The 24443-nt window shown below is 39.9% G+C and overlaps 1 protein-coding gene across 1 annotated transcript in view; it reads right to left on the bottom strand.

Moving 5' to 3' along the window:
* Positions 1–5389: 5389 nt before the first annotated feature.
* Positions 5390–24443, bottom strand: part of LOC100644781 — a 162961-nt gene continuing 143907 nt past the window's right edge. Inside the window, exons 6-14 of the mRNA XM_012316508.3 lie at positions 18988–19059; positions 18707–18910; positions 18289–18480; positions 17849–18083; positions 16456–16659; positions 15858–15960; positions 14513–14762; positions 13697–13875; positions 5390–12545 (exon numbers count right to left, since the gene is read on the bottom strand). Coding sequence (XP_012171898.1) covers positions 10352–12545; positions 13697–13875; positions 14513–14762; positions 15858–15960; positions 16456–16659; positions 17849–18083; positions 18289–18480; positions 18707–18910; positions 18988–19059 — 3633 coding nt within the window. The 3' untranslated portion in view covers positions 5390–10351. The remainder of the gene's footprint in view (positions 12546–13696; positions 13876–14512; positions 14763–15857; positions 15961–16455; positions 16660–17848; positions 18084–18288; positions 18481–18706; positions 18911–18987; positions 19060–24443) is intronic.

The raw sequence follows: 24443 nt of genomic DNA, 5'->3' as shown, positions 1-24443 counted from the left end.
TTTACAAGTGAGTACGAAACGACAGCTGGCAAATTGTTTTTACAACTACCTCTCTGCTTTTCAACGAATTACCGCGCGCTTTGTAATTTTCGAAAGTTTATTAGGACGGAAAAATGCTGCGCAAAATTTGTCATTTTTCTCCATTCCGGAAAAATACTGGTGGACGTTATAACTGCGCGAGAATTATTTCACACATTGAATAACTCGTAAATAGTATTCGATGGCCGAACAGGTCTCCAGTTTCTACCAAAGTGTAGATAATTTATAAAACAGTTCGATGAGCAGTGGCGTAATTAGTTGTGATGGCATGATAAACACGATTCAAATTTCGCCAACGTCGAAATATAATTTATAAGCACGTAACGCTATACTTTGTTCCATGTGAATATTGTACGCGAAATTTAGCGGACACAATCCTGTTAGCATCAGGTGGCGAGATAGACAAACTTTTACTAAAAGTCGTTACTCGTTCGCGTGTTTAATCATGTCGTGAATTTATCGAGGTTACGAAATTTTTCGACCGAGCGCTAAAGCATTCACTGTAAAATATGGAATGCAAAGAAACGTTCTTTTATATCTCTTCTCCTTCATTTTGGAAAATTCGTACATTTATCAAATTTATTTTGTTTGCGATGTCTGCGCTAACATTAACATGGAATTATCCAGCCAGAATTCATCGCCGTGTAAATCAGACTGCAGAAAACATAAATTTAATTTTATAGACCGTGGCCAGAGCTAACACTCCTTTTATTCAATGTAGAGCAACTTCCGCGATGCAAATTTAGTACTGCCACACACGGAGATTGCAACGTTCTATTTCATTTGAAGGAAGTTTTTCACATTTACCTCAACAACGGCTGTGCGATTCACGTACATTTTCAACTAACGTTACACGTTCTGTTTGCATTAGTTACAGTCGCGTAAAGTGATTTCATTTCGAGGAAGTAGAGACTCTCCGAAGCAGATCGCGCGAAAGGAAACGAAGGAAATCTGTAAACGAGCCAGTCTTCGCGCACGTGATTAATGTTCATCCGTTAACAAGTGCAAAGACATAAAAAAAAAGTGTCGGGTGGGCTAAAAAGTGTGCTTACACGAAGATTATGCGAGTTATAGGAAGGGTTTTACATTTATTGCATAGTGTGATCTCGTTGCGTTAACACGTTCATTCCTGATTTTCACGATTCAATGTAATTTAAGGTACATATTTTATGTCCCGTGTTTTGTATTGTGCTCGCAAATCAGTCGTAAATTAAATCGTAAAATAAAGATGATAGTTAAATTTAGAATACATTGATTAATGAGCATCTCCGTAGCTATTTTATTATTAATCGAGTAATTTGGAATTTCAGAAAACATATTCTCCTGTATATTTCTCCAATGTCAGAAAAGGTTCAAATTATAAGGGCATAGGTATTTTGAAGTATCTTTTAATTCAATTAGAATGGAAGATTTCAATGTAAAAGGTAATTTTTGTACAAGATCTATTTCTATGCAAATGTTTATTTCAAAATCTCATGCATGTTTATTTTTCACACTTGTATCAGCATTGCATGTACATCGTAAAACTACGTATCGATTCGGATCCTAGCATACAATGAACGGTGGTAAAGCTGTGCATTCAAAAAATAGTAGTAAATTGTAAGAAGTTTCATTGCCTTCGTATCTTCACGGTAACATGAAAGGGAACAAGTTTTACGGCACGATATATCTAGAGTCGATACTCCGGAACACGTGTCATGGTATTTTCATTTTACCGGTAGCGTGTCGTAAAAAAGGATAAAGTTACAGGTAATCCTTTTCGCGATTGAATATAAAAAAACATGTAGGATTTCCTTCTACTCCGTCGGTTGCTTCCTTGTTGCACGTATCACTTTGACGTTTTCTACATTACAAGCGGAAACTCTGTGAACCTTTTTTGTTTACAGATTCCGGGACAACTTTCCGTAGCGCTGTTTGTTTAAGCGTGCGTTATCTCAGGATGCCACGTGTACATTTTGCAACTCCACTTGCGGCGAAAAAAGCGAAACTCCCTGTTCCTCACGCTTGTGTATACCACCTACCTGCCTAGACCAATAAAACGCATCTAGGGTAGCTTTTTTACGAGGCTTTGGAGGGCGACACATGCGTCGAGCAACGAGATTTTTCTTCCCCTTCGCCTGCCCATCCTCCTATTCGTGTCCACCTTTTTAAGGGTATCGCGATAAATCGCAATATCGAATATGTTAGCGAGAATACCGTCTATGATGCAATTTTATATTTTTTCCCCCCTTTTTTTTACGCTCTTCGCAAGGGCCATTTTATATTGGCTTTTACTCGGAATTTTAGTGCGAATTTCGGCGCCCTTCTTCTTTTTTTTTTAACAGCAGTTCCGTTTTTATGTCATTAATAGTAGATTATTGCGTGTAAAAATTTATTCCTCGTCTTCTTCGTATAGTGTTATTTTCTCGTTTCATTCGCTTCGTGGTGCAAGAATATTGGGAAAATGTACTTGGATAGCATATGGATGGTAAGTAGGTATGAATGTTAGAAGAAGCCCGGATTCTTTTTTAATCCATTCCGCCTCAGTCATTTTTTGAACGACAGGACGTGTTCTAGAATTTTAGTTGCAAAAAAAAAAGAGGACGAACAGCGAAATTGATTTTAGCTTCGACATATCCAGCCTTTCGGGTTAGCATATTCATAACTGACTCTGCCAGGTACATTGCCATTAAACACGCTATATATCAAAAGTTTGCGTTGCTGTCGAAACACTTTCCGAACGCGAGCACCATTTAGGCATTTGTATCAATCTGTATTATTAATACATCTGTAATGATATACCGATAAGACTATTATATTCTTTCGATTGATCCCAAAGTTCCCTACGAATGACACTTTGCTCTTTCAATTCTTCGGAAGTTTCGTTTCGCTTTCAATCATTATATCTTTAAAAATGAATTTGACACTAAGACCACTTACAATCAAAGTAGGAAACTTGTACCGAAGGGATGGAGAAAGATACTCTTTCAATGATCCGTTTACTTTACAAAGATTATTCAAGTGCCCAGAATTGAAAAAATTGCTGTGAAGCTTACCTTTCTCAAAATTTCCATTCGTCCGAATCGCAATAAACAATGGAGCCGACGTTAATCGAATTTCAATACCTCTGGTAATTGCCAGGCGAGTCCCCGCCTCCGATTTCTACGAAAATCAAATCTCTCACGGTATAACACAATTTTCATCGATCGATTCGCAGATCCGCGACTCTATTTTCTCTAACGATGCTTCCTCCGGAACGAGTCTTGGTTTGAAAAATCGGCGAGCTAATTAAGTGCTCCGTAATAATGATAGGGACGCCTCATCGAATACACCGGTAGCCACGTCGATTCGGAACACATCCACCGGTGGCCGTAAATAAAAGGGACAGCGCTATGCGAATGATAATTAACTACTTGACAAATACGCTCGGCTTTGGTGCATTCCATACGCCAAAAACCTGAATACAGAATTTGATGGTTCAAAGTAAAGCAAATAGCGGCGTGCAACAGCGGTAAGGCAATTCGACGTGTACCACACGTAATGAACACGTTATAGGCCTGCTGGATATCACGGTTACGAAACTGCGTCGATTAATACGATAGCGCTAGTCACCAATTTTCACTGATCCGTCAATATCCGTGATTTTGTTGGTTCATTCTTGTCGTTTGGGTCTTTCGTTTTTAGTCACTCTTCACAGCGAACGGGATCAAACGTCGTTACACGAGGATTTAATCACGCTGCGAATTTTTGCTCATTTTCGCTCGTATCGTGTTAGTAGATCGTCAAAAAGTTTATGTCTGAGGAAAATGTTAAAATGTCGCGAGTACGTTGGACCTTTCCTGTTTCGGGTAGTTTTAATTAAAAATTCAAAGGGCTCGTAGCAGGTGATTTTAATAGAAATTTCCGTCTCATAATAAAATATAATCCGTATAATATGATCATTCAGTTCGTCGATAATTTGTTACGTCTGGATAATTAATCTCCCGTTCGTTCATTCGAATAATCGATTCGTTTCACCTTTCAGGAATACCATGGAAAATACACGAAAGTTTTGATGGATCGACGAACAAAAAAGTTTCTCAGGTTGACACCTGTTTTTAGAAACTCAGGTGTATTCCATTTTACAACGTGGTTTGTAGTCTAGTACGATGGAGAAAATTTTTCCCGTGGTACCTGGAATCAATCAGCCGGTCGGTTGGCGGAGTACAATTTCGCGTATTTGCCTATTCCTCCAGGCGAAAGTGAAACAAATGTATTCCCCGTGTTTAATCATCTGGCCTGTTGTCTCCCTCTTCCCGACGTCAGCACCCATTGAGTTACCGGCTTAATCGTTACAATTCCCCGGAGATCGAAAAAAAAAAGTAAATTAGGCTACTTTTGTAGCCAGATTTGCGCCTGATTCACCAGACTGAATGCAATGTTTGTGAATAGTTCGTGAAACGGTACACACGTGTTTAACCCTTTCGCTCTATGGAGAATTGTTTGCCAGCGAGTGACGGAAAATCGATAATCCTTATCTAGAAACAATCGTGCGGGAATGGGGAATTTGATATGAATGTTAGTAGCGAATGATCGTATGTTAGAGATGCTAGGTTGGACTAATTATTTCAGATCCGAGAGAATATTGACTGAATATTAACTGAATATTAACCTGTAAAATATATCATCTTTTAATTAGGTACTTTTATGACCACGGAATTAAAAGTTGATAACAATAAATCGTTGCCTATTGAGTCTGTGTCGATGTACAGGTGACCAAATACTTTCGTGAAGTTGGTGTTTTGTCTACAAGTATTCATATACCTTCGTAAGCCATCATATTTGTATAGGAGATTTTCTTTCTGATTTTTAGATATACATTTTTCTTTTTACTTTCGTGAAAATAAATTACGTTTAACAGTCTTAACTGTACGATATTGCGGTACAAAGATACCTACCTGCTGATCTCACCTATGAGATTATTGCGTCGAAACGATAAGCTTCTTTCTTCGTGATTGGAAAGCAGGATACGTTTCGTTGAACAATATTGCTGACGTGTCGCAAACTAATCACGTAAAATCGTTAAATGAAAAAGAATGTGCACCCCGATAAGGAAAATAGATCGCGAATTCATAGCGTCGAATCAAATTTTTATTGTTAAAATAAAATAGTAATTCAAAGATACCTACCGTGCGAAACACTGATAAAAAATATGCACATATTAGCCGTTTCCCAAACGAATCGTTTGCAATCGCCATGAGTTACTCGTTGACGTTTAAAAATAAATCAAATACCATAGTTTATTGAATACTAGGAATATTTTGTCGTGACGCTCCAAAAATAATGTAAAATAGTGGCAGGGTTGCATTGAAATAAATAATCGTACACCATGGTTGCACAAAAAACGTTAATATAATAACAATAATATATATATATATATATAACGTATATGCATGTATACATGGTTCTTATTAACAATTTCATCATTTTGTTTTCCCTAGACTACCCAAAAATGTCACCGGAGGTGGCCAGTCGAACCCGTCTCGTTCCTCCGTTGGAAATCATCCCTCGAACTCGTAATTTTTTTTTTTGCGAAACGAGCCGGCTTCGTGAAATTCCCCTAACCATCCGGCACTTTCGCCGGTATATGCGTATTTATAATATATTAACATTTTCTTTTTCTTCTTGGACTCGCACGTTTATCGCATCGCTTATCTAACGCAATTACAAAAAAAGTTTCCCTAAACCTTTTATTCCTTCTTATATTCGTATCTCCATCGGAAACTATATAATTTACATCAGAGATCCCGAAATCGACGTAGGACACGCGCATCCCATCCTAGTGGAATCGCGAAAGGTTCTTCTAACAACGTTTTCTACGATTCAGGGAATAGTTATAGCCTTAGAATTTGATTATTATCGTTCAAAGTGCATTTCACCAGGTTCGATTAATTGATGATGGTGGAGAGAGAGACGGTGCAAACATTTAGATAAAACGGGCTGCGTTTCGAAGGACCAATCTCGAGATCCCTGTTCTAAGATTATTACGTCTCTTCTTCTCTCTGTCCATGCGACAGAGAGTAACAATATTTTGTCAAAGTGGAAGAACGATAATACGTATGCATATCTGTGGATGTGTGATATAGTATGTACAATTACGTGTGGCGAAAATCAGGGCACCTAGGAATGACCGTGTTCTATTTGTTATCACTTAAGTTTCCCATTGCTGGAATGTAGAAAGATTCGAAGTGTTCTTATAGGGGTTGATCGATGCTTTACGACTGTCGTATCTTGTTTGATGAACTCGAAAGCTTTTCGACTCCCTGGAAACTCTTCGGAAATGGGAAAACATCAGAATGCCTGGCAGTGTACGGCGATAAAATTCGCAGTAAAAGTTTTCTATCGATACGGGACGATCTTTCGATTTCTGCTCTCCACGACAATGGTGTCTTTTGCGTATCTCTATTTGCTAGATATTTTTGTGTCTTTTCCCTCTTTTCTCGTTTCAAAACGGTTCAAAATTATCGCGCGATCTACTCCGTTGCAATAATATAAAACGTATCAGCTCGAACGCAACTACACTTATCACAAGTTTAACTTGCTAATTCAAAAACGAATATATTTACAGATTATCATATATCGGTGAATAAAGGTCAATACTTAAAGTTTAACGACTCGAAGGCAGAAAATATCATGGGAAATCTATCAGAATAAAATTTCCAGAACTTTAAGAATCGAAATCATGCGTATATATCTAAGTAGAAATACTTGTATAGTTTAATATAGGCAGTTAGAATAGTTGTTTTACGTAAGTACAAACGAACGACGATATATCCTTTGAAGAAATAATTTCATATACACTCTGCTCAAAATGAACGAATAATAATATTTGCGACTGCAATAATGGCTAGATAACAGAGCTGCTTGCAAAATTCTACAACTACGAAACTCCAAGTGTCTCTTGAACCTTCCAGCTTAAAAATTCAAGGTATATTTCCTCGGACAAATCTATCGTACTATATTAATCGAAGTAATCATACGTCATAATATCTGTCGGATAAATGTTTGTATCAGAATTGAACGAATGTATACGACGGTAAGCATTGTTGTTCTCGATGGTTGGGACTCGTGGAACAAACACGAGAGCCGAGAGAACGGAAATAAGAAAGGAAGGGTACAGAACGGGGCTCGGGACGTGGAAGCGGACGATGAGCTAACAAAAGTCACGAAATTCGAAAGCACGCTTCCTCTTCTCGACGACACACGATCTCACGCACGCAACGGCAATAGGAAGAACCAGAGCTTGTACTCGGTTCTCTTTTGTCGAGGTTTATTTTCACAGGCAAGCAAGGTTGAAGAAGCGGCGACAGTCGCCGCAGGAGAAAAAGCTTCGCGACGCGGAAGCGCGCGAGCCGCGGTGGACAAGAGTCGAGGGCGTGAGAAGGAAAAGGGGATGAAGGAAAAAAAATGAGGAGTGAAATTTTACGAGCCTTAACCCGTGCGGGCATGAACGTAAAGCAGCTTTACGACGTCTAGAATGAAAGTTTCATTCCGTGACGGCGCGACGGAGTCGTCGAAGTAGAGGAAGCGGCATCGAGGATTAACTTGCCCGGAAACAAACTGCCATTACTGGCGCGAGTGTATCGAGGGCCCGATAAAAATAACGAATAGTTGCGTACGAATCGATTTTCGACCGAGGTTGGGAAAGGAGTGGTAACAAGCCGGGATACGCGAAATACGGGTCGTAGATAAAGAATGTAGGACAGAAAAAATATACATAAGGAATGTAAATAACTTTTAAAACGCAACTACCTTACCAGAGTAATTAATATTTCTGGAAACCAATGGTGGAAATATTTGATGAAGATAAAATACGGAAGAGAAATGCTTGACGATCGTCTTACCTGGACGAAGTTGACATTTTTATGGTCCTTTTTAGTCGGAGGACTATTCTTCAATCCTCTATGATGCGTAAAAAATGCATTATGAGAGAATGCTCTTAAAGCTTGATATATAAAAAATGTATCGTTATTGATCGCATAATGGTCCCTAATCATCCTATGATCATCAGTCCGTGTTATAAGCATTCGATAAATTGACAGATCGAATCGCAGTGAAAAATTTCTGAACGTATATCACGAGCTGAAGAATTTTCAGAAAAAAGCTGACTGAACGAATTTCAATCGTACGAAGCGAGTCGTACTTCGTGAATCTATCTCTTCGCTCTTCGAAAGGATAGTCATAGAGGATTAAAGCCAGACGTGTTCGTTGGACGGACATCCACGCCGCGAAAAAAAAAGAATCTACGAAGCAGTCGCTTCAGAAGTTTTTTCATGAAAGGAACTGTTGTCCCTCGAACAGAGGGGCACCGCCTTTGTCGGTACATCTAACATCATACGAGGAAAGTAATCTAGATGAAGAGTTTATCTCATGACAACGCTGGCGCCGAGCGATCGTTCGTCTTCGTTTTGCGTAGTTTTACCGTTGCGAATATGTTTGTCCTGGAAGAATCGAATAATCAAAGGAAATTTTATCAGTCGCATTTTTATGTTCGCGCTGTTGTTCGATCGTTAAAAGTTTGATTGATAAAATGGTACAATACATAATCCAAACAGTTCTTGAATGAAAATTTAAGATTTTCTAGCAGGAGTAGGAAGTTAAATAAATTCTTTTTTAAGATAGAAATATCGAACTGTCTGGGACTTTGGAAGCGTACTGTGAAATCACTTTCACAACGCGCTTCCAAACCATTCCTTCACAAATTTAATAGTACTATTTTCGTTATTTTATACGGCAATCAGAAGGAGAAACTGTAGAAAACATTCGAAAAATCTGCAGATTGCTGGCTATAAACTTGTATCACGGTATTATGGAAAAACAAAGAGCAACGTACAGGGATATTGTCCAAACATTGACACGATATTTCATGCGAAGCGCAAACATATAAATAAAAGTGAACATTCTTTGGTGTATCGCACGAACAACACACCTTTTAGCATACAAATTTCATCAATTGGTAACGGCGAGGTGCGATGAAAGAAGATACGAGGTGCACAAACGAATTCTTCGAGCTACGAAAAAATGAACGAAACACACACGTTGAAATATTTTTACGAAGATTCTTAAAGTTGCGAGAAAAAGTTTGGATGCGTTGATACACGACCACACCAGACTGTGACATAACTTTTGTTAAAAATACGTAAAACAGCGGACGTAGTAAACATCTTTCACGACATATCAAAATGAAACACCGTGGGAATGAAATTGAATTCAATTGAATGTTGCAACAGCGTACCGCATATCAAATCGTTTCAACGAGAACCAGAAACTAATTTACACGGGTAATGAACGAATACGTGGACATAAAGTTTCAAACTCGAATCGTCATGTTATTAATGTAGAAACTAGTTTACACAGTCATTTTTAAGCGCAGCGTGCCAACGGGCAATTATTTATGCGTTCGTTGGCCATTGACAGGAACGATTTATGGAAACTGACAGATTAATTCCGATCGTTCGAACGTATTATACATTTTTAAAACTTCTTTACTCGTGTTTCAGCTAAAGAATTATCAGAGCGTGAATGAACATATAGATTCTTTTAAAAATTCTTTGATTCTAGATTTGTTATTTATATTTCCTGTGAACTCGGCGTGAAACTTATCCGACATGTATATCAGATTATTTAGAGACTTTAATAATTTATGAGATTCTATAGGAATTTACAAGACTAAAATATCATCGAATCGTTGCAGTGTTCTGTAACGACGGATCCAACAAGAATTACGATTGAAACATCATCCGTAACATTGTTTTCTCCATCGCGGTCACAGACTGCTTGTCAAACGCGTGTAAAATCGTTGGTCGCATTTCGATTTACTTTATGCGCTCGCTTAACGTCAACACGTTGATTTCATCGTAAACAAGCGTCGACGAAAGCAGAATAAAACAGTATAACTATGCTTGCAAACATAAAAACAGGCTTCAACGTTTCAAGAAGCAATGGGAATAGCGCTACGTGGAAGACTTCCGAACGGTCATTCGTGGTGCTAATCGGGTATACGAGGGTGGTGATGATAATAAAATTGGAATGCGATGACAAACTTAAAAACGAGCAATCTTTTAAGGACGAAATTATTAAACGAATCGTATCTTAACTATCTCTTCCACAACTGGCTCGTCCAATTCGAAATCGATTTCGTTTCTCTCGGGTCTTGATTTGTTTTCAGAACTTTGTTGAACGGTATAACGTTAATAAATTTTCAAACGTGATGAACTCTTTCATGGAGACCGCTAGGGACTCAAACAATGATACCGATCCGGAGGATCCCAACGAAGAAGAGAGTTTAATAGATTTATTGCTGTTTCTTCTTCTTCTTCTTGTTGACGGAGGCGTCCACTCCCCAAAGATCGTACCACGGTCCACAAGTATTTTTATCTCTTTCTCGATCGGAATCCCTACGGAGTTTAGTCCTAGGAAGAAGAGTCTTCTCCGCCACTGTTTGATCCTTTACTACGATGCAACTATACGTGGACTCTTCGTCGGACGCCTCTGTTTCGCTGAAGTTCTGCGTCAATCCATCTTCGTCGTCCGTGTACTTTTTCCTCCTCTCGTTCCTCTTGGCCTCGTTATTTTCCTTCAATTCGGCCACGATCATGTTACGCTTAGCTTCCAGGCTACGTTTTCGCTCCTTCTCGATTATGGCTTTCCGCGAGACGTTCCCCATAAAGTAAGACCTCTCCTCTTGATGCATTCGATACTCGGACCTCTCGACAGTCTTTGGTCTTTCCGCCGGCGTAGGAAAATCCTCGAAGTAATCGGATTTTTCGGGCACGTGAATTCTTTCCGCAGGTTTTGGTTCTTCGTGCTGCGAGTCGTTGGTAATGGTCACGTCGCTGTTCCTTTTTTCCAAACTCTGCCGAGAGTTGGGGCTGTCACTTGGATTCTGCTTGCTGGTGTCGTCTGAATTCGCGTCATCTTTCGCTTCCTTCTTAATCATTTTCGGAATATCAACCAAAGATCTGTGCTGCCAGAGTGCCATACCCTCAAGAACGTCGGAATCTCTCCTGAACCTCCAGAAGGACTTTGTTCTCTTCACGAGTTTCGGACTCTTGGAGTCGACATCGAAAGCTCTACCTGTCTGTATCAAGTGTCCAACAGCGGTCGTCTGTCTTGGGAGCAGTGGTTTGCGGTTATCGTCCTTCAATGTGTTATTATTCGTATCGTTCTTCTCTAAGATTTGCTGTCCGTTCCTTTGGAACTTCTGAAGATTACTCTGACCGAGATTCTGATAGCCGTGCCTCTCGATCACCTTCGTCCTTTCCAGCTTCGTCTCAAAGTTCGACTCGTATCCGCGCTCTTTATCTACTGACACGTTTTCTCTGACGTATCTGGTCTCGCCATAGATCGCCTCCTCTTTGTCGGAAAATCTACGCTCTCGATAAAGGTTACGGGGATCCGTTGGCCTCTCAGGAGCTTCTTCGGAAGGCGGTCTCGGTCTCTCGAAACGGCGACTCGACGCCCGCTCGATATTCCTATTTCTATCGGGATTCTTCTCGAAAGTCCTTTCTCTTTCGTAAGTAGAGGTCTTCTGGGCCGCACTGGGCGACTTATCCAAGTATCGTTCCCTTTCTCGCTCGAACCTCTGCGGCCCGCGACTCCTATCGCAGTCGTTATACCTCTCGTACGGCGGTGGAGGTTGCTTCTCCTCTCTACGCTCTAAACTTCTATAATCGTTCCTTCGCTCTATAAACTTTGGTGGGCTATGCTCCCGAGCATACTTCTGCGCGGTTTGCTCTAGTTTCTGCGCGATATGTTCCACCTTCCTGCCAGTCTCCGGGATCGTGATAGTACTCTCGTCGTCTGTGCCCGAGGACGAGGCCGACGATGTCTTCTCGTTCTCGTATTTTGATTCTTCCTGAGCAACCGGATGATATCCGCGACGAGAGCTACGCTCCTGACCATCAACTCGGTCCTCGTAATACTTCTTACCGTCGTACTTCTGGTAATCGATCCTGCCAACGTAGGTATCGTCCTCCTCCTCCAGTTCGATCTCGTCCTCCTCTGTCTCATCGTGTTCCTTCACTCTTTTCGATTCTCGACGATCCTGTTCCATTTGCTCGTTATTCCTTCTTGTGGACTTTCTCGATGGTTCTTCGTTGCTCATAACCTTGCTTTTGTGATTAGAATTGCCGCGACCGCGATTATCGTACTCGTTTTTCTGCGATCTTTCTTGACTCTTCTTTCCTGATTTTCTTGTCGGCCCATTCTCCATCGCACCACGGTCAGAGAAGTCCCTTCCATTTTTGCGCTCCTGAGTGTCGTAATGACGATTCTGGTACCTTGTCTCGCCGTTCTCGTTGCCTTGATTCGCGTTCGCCTCCGCCCAAATGTCCATCGCGGTTCTGTAAAGATGCCAACTCTTCTCGTCCCTGGGTATCGTCTTCCAGGAATCGTTTTCCCAGTCCTTGTTGTTGGGCTTGTCGTCCTTCTGGTGTTGCTTCACCGCTTCGGTTATTCTATCAGCACGCGGCTTTCTTCGTCGTTGTCTGCGTTTTCGTGCGGGCTCGGGGTGAGTAAAAAAAAAAGAAGAGAAGGGAAGAGAGAAAGAGAGAAAGAGAGAGAGAAAGATAGAAAGAAAAAAGAAGAGATGATACAGAGAATAGAAAAGAAAGACGAAGAAGAAAGAAAAGAGAGCGGAATAGTGCAGCATATGGAGAAAGAACCAAGAGCCAAGTACGTGGGTAGGATTAGTTATGCGGCTGTTGAGCTGTGTGGTCGCGGATATTGCGATATGCGAGGATGGGGAATATGGCTGCTGGCATCGTAGGAGCCCGGAGAGGTGAATGAGCCACCACCACGCCGTATTTTATTTCCATCGACCACGATAACGCATGCGGAATCTACAAATCAGGAGAGAAAACAACATCGTGACTCTGAAAACAAGCCTACAGGTTCGGTATCGAATGGATATTGGGTGCGATCACGTCTTTTTATTATTTTCTTTCTTTTTCTTTTCAGGAGAAGAGGTATAAAATGATGAACGATACACTTGCTGATAAGAAATCTACGTCTCCTTTTTTATCGATTTTTCAAATTTTAGTCATCTTTTTTCCAATGTTACACGAATCCTTTGAACTCGAAGTACAAATCTGATTTTAAATCGTTCATTCCTTTCGCAATGGTATGCATCCGTATCTACGCAGGATATAATGAAAATAGTAGGAATAACTAATGACGAAAAAATGAGAATTTATTTGTAAAGATCGTGAACGTAATTCAGGAGCAAAGGACTAGGCATATCTTTAGATGAGGAATATGTAAAACTGGGATAGTCTATGAACTATATACGCATGCACGTAATATAATATACATGTATTATCGAATTTTTATGGAAATGTCGAGAGATGAATAAGAAATATTTAATGGAAGGGGGGACGTTAGATTTCGTAAACAAAAGCTACGGTTCTACGATGTAATTCTATCTTTGTACATTTCGTTAGAGAAAAGATACCGGGAAGACCAAAATAATAAAATTGATATTAAAATGAGAGCAGGAATAAAATACAAAGCTCCGAAGTTGACGAATCACAGGCAGAAGCGTTTCTACAGGTTTGCCAAACAATCATCAACTACTTTCAACGAGATTCGATTAGAGTTTCCAAAGTATCTTCGATGAGATTTCGTGGTGATCGCTTACCTCATGGCCTCGTCGTCGCTGTAGTCGATATCAGGCTGAGCCGGTGGCTCGTTTGAGAAACCGCTGTCGTTGCTGCTGTGAAGAGACGTGACGACTTGAGGAGGTGGCACGGGCGGAGCAGGTGGCTGTATCCTACGGCCACCAGCCAAAACAGTGGGCAAAGTGCCCGATGGACGGATCTAAAGAAGATCCGGCATGAAAGTTTATGAGATTTACATTTCGCCTTTTCGGTTAAACAAGGAAACATTCGTTCCCTCGAAAGGTACCCACATCTCAGAATGCATTTCGGCTTATTCCATCTCGGTTCGTATACTTTGTTCGCGAACTTTACGATCTTTCTGTTTGAGAATCTTTAAATTCGTTACTATTTTACAAGTTCTTGGAGTTTGCAAATTTTATGGAACAAAGCGGGAATGAATTTGAAAATTCCTTTCAACTTCACCTCATCCGTCCTTCATTTCCCTAATTCAATTGTTTCTTTCGTGTCAAATTGATACAAGAAAGTAAGAAGTCAATATAATGAAAAGATAAATGACTGGTGCTTGTAAACTTCTTTATTTACAACGAAAGAATCAAATTTTTGTACAATCAAAATTCTGCATTATCATTCACTTTTCTTTATAAGTGACTTACATTTCTTCAAGAGACGGATGAGCGTTAAAAAATATGTATACAGCTCTCTTTCGTAAATCCAAAAATTCTGATATTAAATATCGAATTACAAATCGAATTAGCAATAAAACGTATAATATGATAATAATATAATAATAATATAATAATAATGTAATAAAATATATAGTGGAATGAAATCCTCACCGGTTTTGTTTGACGTGCAGTAGGTGTCGCTAAATTGTGAGAACTGTTGCTATTCGGTACATTTGTAGGAGTGCCGGTACTGCTGTTATTGTTGTTACTGTTGTTGACGTTGTTGTTTCCTACTCCATGGAATCCACTCGACACTTCATCGATGCTCGGTGTCACTGGCGGTCGAGAGGGTGGTGGCTTACAGGGTGGAACTGCTTGCGGCTCCAATACGCGACCATTGTTTGTTCCGTGACTCGGCGATCTTCACATATTATCGTACGTTTGATTTTAGTGATAATGCTAACGATTCCGGCTAAATCGGAATAATTGAAAATATCAGGAGGAAAAGCATGGTTTGTTGGAGAGCATATTCTATATACTATGAAATATTAATCATAATAAGATGTATTTTTTAACGAACTAGGACAACGTGCAGGACAAATCATACGTTTTGTCGTTACGCGATCATTATTTATTACTGTTTAAAATTGTTACATCATTCCAATTATCTCCGATTGCACGACTCGTAACAATTTTCTAATTTTTGTTTGCTGTGAAAAGTTTGTGTGACTCTCTGTCAGTTAAAAATTACATTTAGTCTTCCATTGCTCCATATTTTACAATCGTATGTGTATACATGTAACGTGTATGCATGATTCTAAATATGAAACGCCAATGCATAAAATGTTATTCATTAAATTTTCACGGTTCTAGTTTCAACAAAACCGTAACACATTGCTCGGTAATTGTCGTTAAATTGTGTTTATTTTACTTTTATAAATTGTGCTTGTTATTTTGATGGAACTTGTTTTGAAGTTATTAACGATTTCCATTAAAATGTATGAAGAATCTACTGTGTGTATTTTACTGCAAATATTTCCCTAGATGTTTCTTTATGAACTTTCCACTGAAATGAAAAATTCAAAGCTTCAACGAACGGAGTGTAAAAGAAGAGAAAGAAGACCGAGGAAAAATTCATCTTGTAATATGATTGGCTGTTTAAGAGAATCGTTTAAAAGATTAAGGAGGAAATTAACATTTTTATATTGTAGAAATTTTTGGCAAACGATAGGGGCGATAAATCACACATAAAAGTCTTTGACAAAATTTCCACCGCCATATCGTAAATCGAGCATCGGAATAATGGGATTTAGGAGAGTAGATGCAACAATAACACCAAGACGAGTACGTTTAATGGGAATAGCTGCATCGATATCAGCCGTTGCCCGTTATCGTTCTAGATTAGCGTAATTGCATTCGACCCGTGCAATTGTTAGCAACGAACATCGTAACAAGATCTGTTCAGATATCGTTCGGGCTACCAAAAGCACAGACTTTCCTGCCTCTGTTAACTTACCCTAAACTATCGTCGATAATAATTTCTGTGTATGCCAGTGGGAACCATCCGGAGCTCTGTGTGCGGAGATTCTCCCCAAATTGCCAGCCTTTCTGACGATCTCCTAATAAGGTAGTTTCGTGAAATAGAAATAACCATTTATGCTGCTTATTTGCTAGAGAAAGGAGGGAATATCGTGGCCGATAAGGGGTCAGGATTTCAAAGCACTTTGTTATCTCTTATACAGTCGAGAAGTTACGCAAAGAAACAATATCATTTTCGTAAAACGGAAATCCTTGTTATCAAGCAATTTTTATCAAGAATGCTTCTTATTTGCTCGGAAATTTCTCAGGCATAGACGGGAAAGATTATTTATTCAGATGAGATTAGAGTATTTCGCGTGTTTCTCTATTTTCTGAATCTCGTGGTTCGTATTCAAACGGCGTTTGATAATGGCGAGAGCATCGTTATTAGGATTTATTGTGTAAACGAATTCCAAACACATCCGACTAATCTGACGGGAAACTGCGTTGTGGTCAGACGGGGGATATAATTTCACGAGGAAACAGACGCGTATCTGAAAAGTGGCAATGTAAGCGTTCAGACATCCAGTACTCACCCATCAACGCAATGAGATCGCCCTCCAGGAAACTCAGCTGATTTTCCCCGGAGCTCAAATAGGCGAAGAGAGCCCTCGCGAGGGGTGCATCTCCCCAGCCACCGGAGCTCACCCCTGTGCCACTACCACCCCCACCTCCACTGCCGCTGTTGCGTGATGCCGGAGGCGCCATGGACCTCGGCCTTGGTGGAGTTTCTGGAACCTCTGCGAAATTTTGAGGAGGGGAACGATTAACCCGGTTCATTTCTGTCGTAACTTGCACATACCGTGAAGGGAAGGGATTAGACCCGCTTTGCACGCTTTCGAGTAGAAGGATTTTGGTCAATTAGTGTTTCGAACTTCTTTGCTTCTGTTTACGAGCATGCAGTTCACTACCATCAGGAAAAATTATCGAGATTAACCGCGAATACGAATTCGCTACTGGTCCACTTGGAACAGGATACACGAAATCGATAAAATTTCATATCGAGAGACGCGTTTCACGAGTTCGCCATGATTTTATTTTATCGTGTTCTCTTCTGGATAGAAGAATGGCGGTTGGCCAAAAACCATTATGTTCGAAATGAAATGCTTATTTGAACATTCTTATGATATTCTTGTCCTTTTTTCCTACCTCTCTCTCTCTCTCTCTCTCTCTTTCTATAACACAATCAATTTTGCTCTCGCATCATTGCCAACGAATTTATGCGGTTGGCTTGCGCGCAAGAGCCTTGCTTTGGAAAACTTTTGCGACACAGAAAACGAAAAGTTTTACTTTATTTAAGAACTTGTTCAGTTCAAGGGGATCGAACTATATCTTCAGGTGTGTTCAAGAAATTAACGAATCGATTAAATTGTTAAATTAATGTAGAAAATATTCGATGGATTTTATTCGAAGATATTTTGCCTCTCGAGTCTCAAGATTTTCTCTCGTTCAATGATACATATATAGATATTGAGTAACAGGATTTTTTCCTCGAGAAGGATAATGGGGAAAGTCGGAAAATTCGCCAGCGTACGGAACGGTGGACAAATGGAATTCGATATTCGATACAGCGAACTGTCTCGACTCTCTCCAACTGTTTTGCGAGCACTTCTCCACCCGATCGTGTTGCACTCGTTTGTTATGTGTTCAACCCCGACTCGTTCGAAACGCACTCGACCATTGGCTTTGGCTAAAATAAAACGGACTGTGGTGCCGTGTTTTCGCATTCTCCATCACTACGTAACATCTACGCGTTAGCATCACTCCGAATACGTGATCCGAAAAAAAATTTCGATTTTTCTTTAGCGTCTACATCTATGTCAGCATTTTTTATATTCATGAGTATTTAAATTTCGCTGTTGAAACTTTTCATCTTGTTTTCTCTTGAAAATCTCGGATGAAAAATTCTGTAAAAAACGAGAGACTAACCTGGATCCAGAGATAATGTCGAAGCGTGCAGATTGGCCTCTGACCTTGCTCTAGACAGTACAGATGAAAGATGAGAAGTTGGACCTTGATAAGTGGTACTTGGCACATTTCCGGACGGCGGTCCAGGTCGAAGTTCCAAGCAAGAGCTATCCATGCTTCTGGTCTTTCTCAATTGCGAGCTCATGGTTAACTCTGAGCCGCCGTTTTCCTCGTCCTCGGGCCAAAATGAAACTTGCTACAGTTAAAAAAGATGTTACTATTATTAATCGATGAAGAGGGAAACTTGCTAATAATTACTAAAAATTAAAAATGCGTTAAAACAAATATAGCGGTCGTTGTACGATCGTTACAAATCTCTCGTATCTTCTAAAGATGCATTTTATACAATAAATTTCGAGAAAAGAATATGATAGCAGAGGAATATTCCAAGTATCACTTACTCTAAGCCTGGAAGCGAACATGTCTTCCACGGATTGTGGTAAATATTCCCTAGTAGCAGCTACCTCGCGCCACTTATCCACCGAGGGATGAAGAGCAGCTAACGCGACCTCGTGAAAACTCGCATAATGTTTCGCCAAGGAGCATTGTCGCTCGAGAACAAAGCCATACCTTCTTCGTTCCTGAGTCATAGCCTGAAAAAAAGGAGAGCACTCGATACTTTCTCATGTCAGTCCATCATCCTTTTTTCTTCGTGTCTGATCCAATTGATCTATTTATATAAACGTCAACACTGACACAAATTCATTCCCTTCAATTAATTATCGTCTGTCAATATCAGCGAACGAGAATTCTAAAAAAGTGTCTAGATGCTGTGTATCCCGGTTTTTTGTTTTAAGAGCTCGTCCATTGCATACTCACATTCTTCAAACTCTGTTCACAAAAGGCGTCTAGCTTAGACTTCTCTTCCTCGAGAATCTGCATATTCTTGAGCTCTTTGTCCATGGCCAGTCCACTCTTGCTCGCGCCCCTTGACTTCTTCCTCTGCTTCTTCATCGTTGCCGCCGCTTTGCTGTAAGTTTCGGACCTGGTCTTGTGCTGCTGCAGAAACTTCTTCTGTTCGCTCTGAGTAAAAAGTATTATTGCATTATTCAGAAATCCGGCGGTCGCTTGATATCCTGACGCCGGTGGAGAACACTCACCTGGACGACCTTGGTGTCTTTCTCCAGGTTCGTCTCGAGGGGAACCAGTAGGTCGACGTAGAACGCTTTCAGCTGAAAGCAAGCAAACGGCCGAGCTAGTAGAGTTCAAGAAAGTGGAAAATGTTAAAGCACGGAAGCCAGCAGAAGTGAATTCGAAACGAGCTTAGGTAATGAGGGACTTTTAACGTTTCCGTGCAAGTGCAAAGGAGCTACCCGTTTCTTTCGTCAGCGATGTTGCCGACAAGTTTACGAGCGGCTGCTTGACCCGTTTTTCAGCCGATTTCGACGTTATGACGAACGCTATTAGCAGTTGAATACGATCTCGTAAAATTGTAGATACCCTTGATGCATTGTCACTTTTGCGGTTCTATCTTTATGGTTTAGGAATGTTTTAGAAACCCTTACACGTGATTTACCGTCCTACGTTTTATACAGTTTTAAGTAAAATGTTATGGAATATTTAGAGATTATGAACACGTTTACGGAGAGCGTGCAATGGAAATGAAACAAGTTTTTTAATTGAAATTATACGTACTTAAAAATATCATATATATATATATATACTATGCTACTAATAATCATATTATAATATGGTACTAATAATATATATAATATCACAATACTAACAATACTATATATATACTGAAATATCAGAAATTTAATTTACAAGTTAATATGATGATAATGAAGTAACAGGAGTTGTTTAGTTTTTATTGGTTATTAGTAACAAGGGTAGTATTATCTAAATTTCAATCAATATTTAATAGTGTCGGTAAAGAATTTACTCGTCTGTAACTAGTATAGCAAACTTCAGCAAATATAGAAGAATGTAAGTTGCCCGGAGCAAAAACCAAAATTGCACATATACGTTCCTGTGCGGTGGACAAGGCAATCTGTCGGGCACGACGAAATAAAAATCAGAAAATCCATTCGTTGGTACCCACGCCGAAACGAAAACTGCGGAGGTGGCAATAGTCATAGACGAGCAACGTGGACACGGATCGGTTGGAATTTTTTTTTTTCATTTTTTCCGCGGCTTAATGGACATTGATTAGAGACAGCATTTCGATCAGAAATACATTTCCACGAATAAGCAACCTCCTATCAGTGGTCGATCGCTGTCCGTGAAAAGCGATCGTCGAAAGGAACGAGAAATGCGGGCTGAAGTGGCGCTGTTGATGTGTTGAAAAGATCTCGATGCAACCCCGACGTACTTTACGATCATTTCCCACCAAGGACCTATTGGCTTTGAGTAACGCGATTTTTTTTTTAAATTTTGCACGCTCTTATATTCTACTTGGGAAAGGTCGAGAACATTTTTTCAAATTTACGTTTGATAAAATTAAAAACATTCTTCCAAAATTAAGAGCAACCTAGGGTCAAATCGAGTTCCAACTATTGCGCTCATCTGTGTATCGATAATATTATTTGAGGATTACAACGAAATCTATAAAAATAGAAAATATAATTCTAGCCACGTAGTAAGTAAGAGTATCGATTTGAAACAAAATTTATATCGAATTGGAATTTATTTTTCTAAAAGAAATATATCTGCTCCCTTTCATGCAGCATCGACGCCCAAATAAATTTGTAAAATTCAGATTCGAGCGAAAGGTTTAACAGGAAAAGAATAGAGGGAAAAACTAGTAGAAAGATCAAGGGAGTATCGCCGACGCGGCGTATAAAATATTGTAAAGCAACGTTATTTTTGCATTGCTTGTCAAACAAATCACACGGACTTTTTTCACGTGTTTCGTGACTCTCGAATCCGATGCAACTCTTCTTGAAGCGACGTAACACACGCACAGTTGATTTTATTTAAGCGTTTGACAGTTTTACGTTCGGCTTTCTCGTCGCCACGTAGAAGTACGTAGAGTTATTTATTTGTCCGAGCTTTTCTTTTTTCCTCGCTTCACCCCCGTGTATTTTTAACTATCCGATCACAAGCAAATTTCTCGGAAAATTTTTACACTGAGATACGAGTTTTTCGGGCAATATGCTTCAAGCGAAATATTGTTCCCGCGAACATGTTTTGATTTACAAAGTCTCGGATTTAATTAAGCCGTTTGGAAACGAGACTCAGCTGCGAAACAGTACAGTGCATTTTTAATGCCGCGTACGAAACTTTTACAGTTGACTTTACGATACATTTCCGGATTGCGTGTTGGGTTGCTTATTTCATTGTTTCGCCTCCCTTTCCACTATTGCGTAGTATTTCTCTTTTGTTCTTTGCGATCGTGTGTCAGCACGTACCTCGTACGGAACAAAGGTAAAAATCAGAAGACCGTTGCGTGAATTTTCAATTATTTTCGATGGAACACGCTACGAAAAAGATTCCTGCCACTAGATTTTACGGCTTTGAAAAATACGTAAAATATATTTCTGTATAAAAATACACGATACCTGCAGTCATGTACGGCGAATAAAATTTACAATATCGTGCAGATGAAGCGTACTTTCAAAAAAACAAGATATTTTGTTACAAACAAATCTGTTAGAAACGATACAAATTTTCTCCAAAATAATAAATAACAAATTCGGTTGCGTAAAACAGAAGCACCCATGAAATGAAATTGCGTTTCAACTAATAAATTTACAACACCCAGATTTTTAGAAGGCCACTCTTTAACAAAGAAAAACAGCTTTTGCATCAAACGCTCGACTCTTTACTTTTTCCACTATTTCATACGAAGATTTTTTAAGTAAAGAAGGCCCGAGTCTCGATTTCTCTCTCATCCTTCTTTCTTCTTCTTTCTCTCGAAACACGGGCCAGAGGATGGAACCGGGGAAGCGGGCTTTTCAAGACGGATGTGGGAATCCAGTATAAAAAGCCGGCGAAGTCACGGACCTTCCGAGTCGACGGAGAAGCTGGCGCAAACATCCCTGTCTCTTTCTCATTCTCTGATCCTCACCCTCTGTGTGCAAATTTGAACGGCTGGGAACTCGCGTCAGCGCCCTCTGCAGCGCGGTCTCATCCCAACCTCCCACTCGACGTCTAGCTGGTTGAACCGGATGGTTCGCTTTCATCGAGCCGAATCCTGGGCACTTCCGGGTGCTATGCGTCAATGGAACGTCTAACGTTGCCGGAGTGCGAGTTTTACGTGGGCGTTTCAATATTCATTAGAGGGTTCCAGCGGAATTTTACCCCTCGTTTTCACCACCGCTTCTTTTTCGTTAGAGCAGACAAGATGATACCTTATAGCAGTCGCTTGCAAGCACCGTTTAATTCTCGACTCGCAATCGGGAAAACGGATTACGGAATGTGATCGGTTTTTAGTTTATCTTAAAGAAAACGGAACGTCTGAGTTTTAGGTGTGTTAGATACAGAGAATAATTCGGTGCTTTATCGAGAAAAATTCAAATTTTATTCAAAGGTAACGCACCCTTTTGTCATGAGCTATATAAAATTTTGCTATGCAATTTATTTCTATCATGGCTGGGAGAATCTGCGAATTAGAGAACTAAAATTATGGTTGGAATTGTAATAGAAAACTAGAAGAACAGGGGAAGTAGAATTAACAAGAATTATAGGATAAATCTTCCGCTTTAATTCCTGTAGCAAATCTAACATAATGCAGCTTGTATTATACGAACGAAACGGCTAACCGTGTAATGAGAAATTTCATACGCCTCCGTATTCACAAATGTATAACTATTCAACGAGATATTCAACATAACGGAAGATTCATCGTGCTTTTTGTTACAATTTTCATGCTGAAACGTCTATGGAAACTAAAATTAATAGCTCAAGTTATTAGGAAGTTGGATTTTACTTCGATGATTTTACCGTAGAAAATCCGAATGAAAGATAGCACTGCTTCGGAAGACTCAATGGGGAACTTAAAACAGGTAAGAGTTGAAAAAGTAGTTGAAATTAAGAGTTGGTTGCGTCTCTACGACAGAATCTTTACGGAAATGTATCCGTCACTCGATACTCGTGCGCGATATTCAATTTATTTTATGCTGTTTCCATGTATGTGGAGGAAAGTTTTCAAGAACGACGTCTCCGTCAACACTTTCGACTCGATTGCCATATCTTAGAACGCTCTTACCATTCGCGACAAAAAAGGAAAACAAGGCTTGTCGATTGGCTTCTTTCCAGCTAGGGACATTCTTCGGCAACCAGAGCGAACAAAAAGCTTGCCGTATCGTACCTTTTACTTGGCAAAAACTCGAGACCCGTTAATATATCGGCGCGGTCTTTGTTGCTGATTCATCGCTTCGAGAAGATCCTTTCGTTGGAAAAACGATTAACGAGATCCCATGAAAATTCGTTCAAGTTACTCGACTATTCGTGTTCAAGGAAAATCCTGTAACAACAATCGTGGTAGCAGACTCTCGACAAAGGTGCGATGTTTATAATGAAGTCTCAGCTCGAGAACTTTTACTTTTCAACGTTCACAGACTCGCGAAACTTTCCAGCCTTGAAGAGTCTTTGAGACCTTTTAGAATCGTGATCATTAAATTCGTAACTTGTTGCTGTTGAATGGACCGGTCGCGCGCGATGCGCTTTTCATTTCGTGTTTCAATTACGCTATTTATCGAACCGAAACTGTACATCTTTTATTATCAACTTTGTCATCAGTATGTATATTGTATAAGAATGTGATAAAATTATATAATCCGGGGCGTTATAAAAGCTATGAAATTATAATTAGGCGAAAGTTGTATTAAAACTTTTCACAGTTCTTGAAGTCATCGCACGTTTATTCCGTGACAGGAAATTCTACGAACGTTAGAACGTGGAACTTATTGTTACCCCGTGTGTATTTCGTGTACTTTCAGAAAGTTTGCTCCCCTGACATGACGTAGCGACTCTTTCACCAGTCCAGTCGCGAAGATATATTTTTAATATTCAGCAAACAGGCATTGAGGAGTATTTTCAACTTCGATAATGGTTCGATTGAAAAATTTGCAAGGGGTCGCATTGAATAACCATCGTTGAACACCATAGAAGACCCTCTGAGTTGTGACCTTTCACCATAGCCCATTGGATTCTCCGCTAATCTGCGCGAAAGGGTCCATCGGCCCTTCTCCCTCTTTTGCAGACGATCGTTTCACCGGCACGCAATAGCTTCAAAAGGTTCAAAAGGTAATGCAAGCTGCTCGAATTTGAGCCAGACCACTCGAAGGATTCATCTTCGCTTGCTCCCTCTTTCACCATTCCACGAAACTCTTTCTCTCACCCCTTTGCCAATCCACTTAAGAACGTAAGGCTGGATGATGTTTTCTTTCTCGCTATCCTGGCTTCTAGAATCGGAAACAGCAGCCTGAAAAGTTTTCGCGTTTGATGGATGGAAATTTTTAGGCTAGGTCATTAATCTTTCGATGCACTCTTGGATCTTTCGTTTGTTTCTCTCATTTATATCTTCCGCTTTCCATGTTCATAAGAAGACAATGGAAAAATTATGCCATTCACGTTGCATTTAGCCGTAACAGAATCCTTGGAATAATCC

The sequence above is a fragment of the Bombus terrestris genome, chromosome 14, assembly GCF_910591885.1.
Source record: "Bombus terrestris chromosome 14, iyBomTerr1.2, whole genome shotgun sequence".
Taxonomy (NCBI): Eukaryota; Metazoa; Arthropoda; class Insecta; order Hymenoptera; family Apidae; genus Bombus; species Bombus terrestris.
The sequence above is the reverse complement of the archived record's forward strand: the minus strand, read 5'-3'. Positions and strand labels throughout refer to the sequence as shown.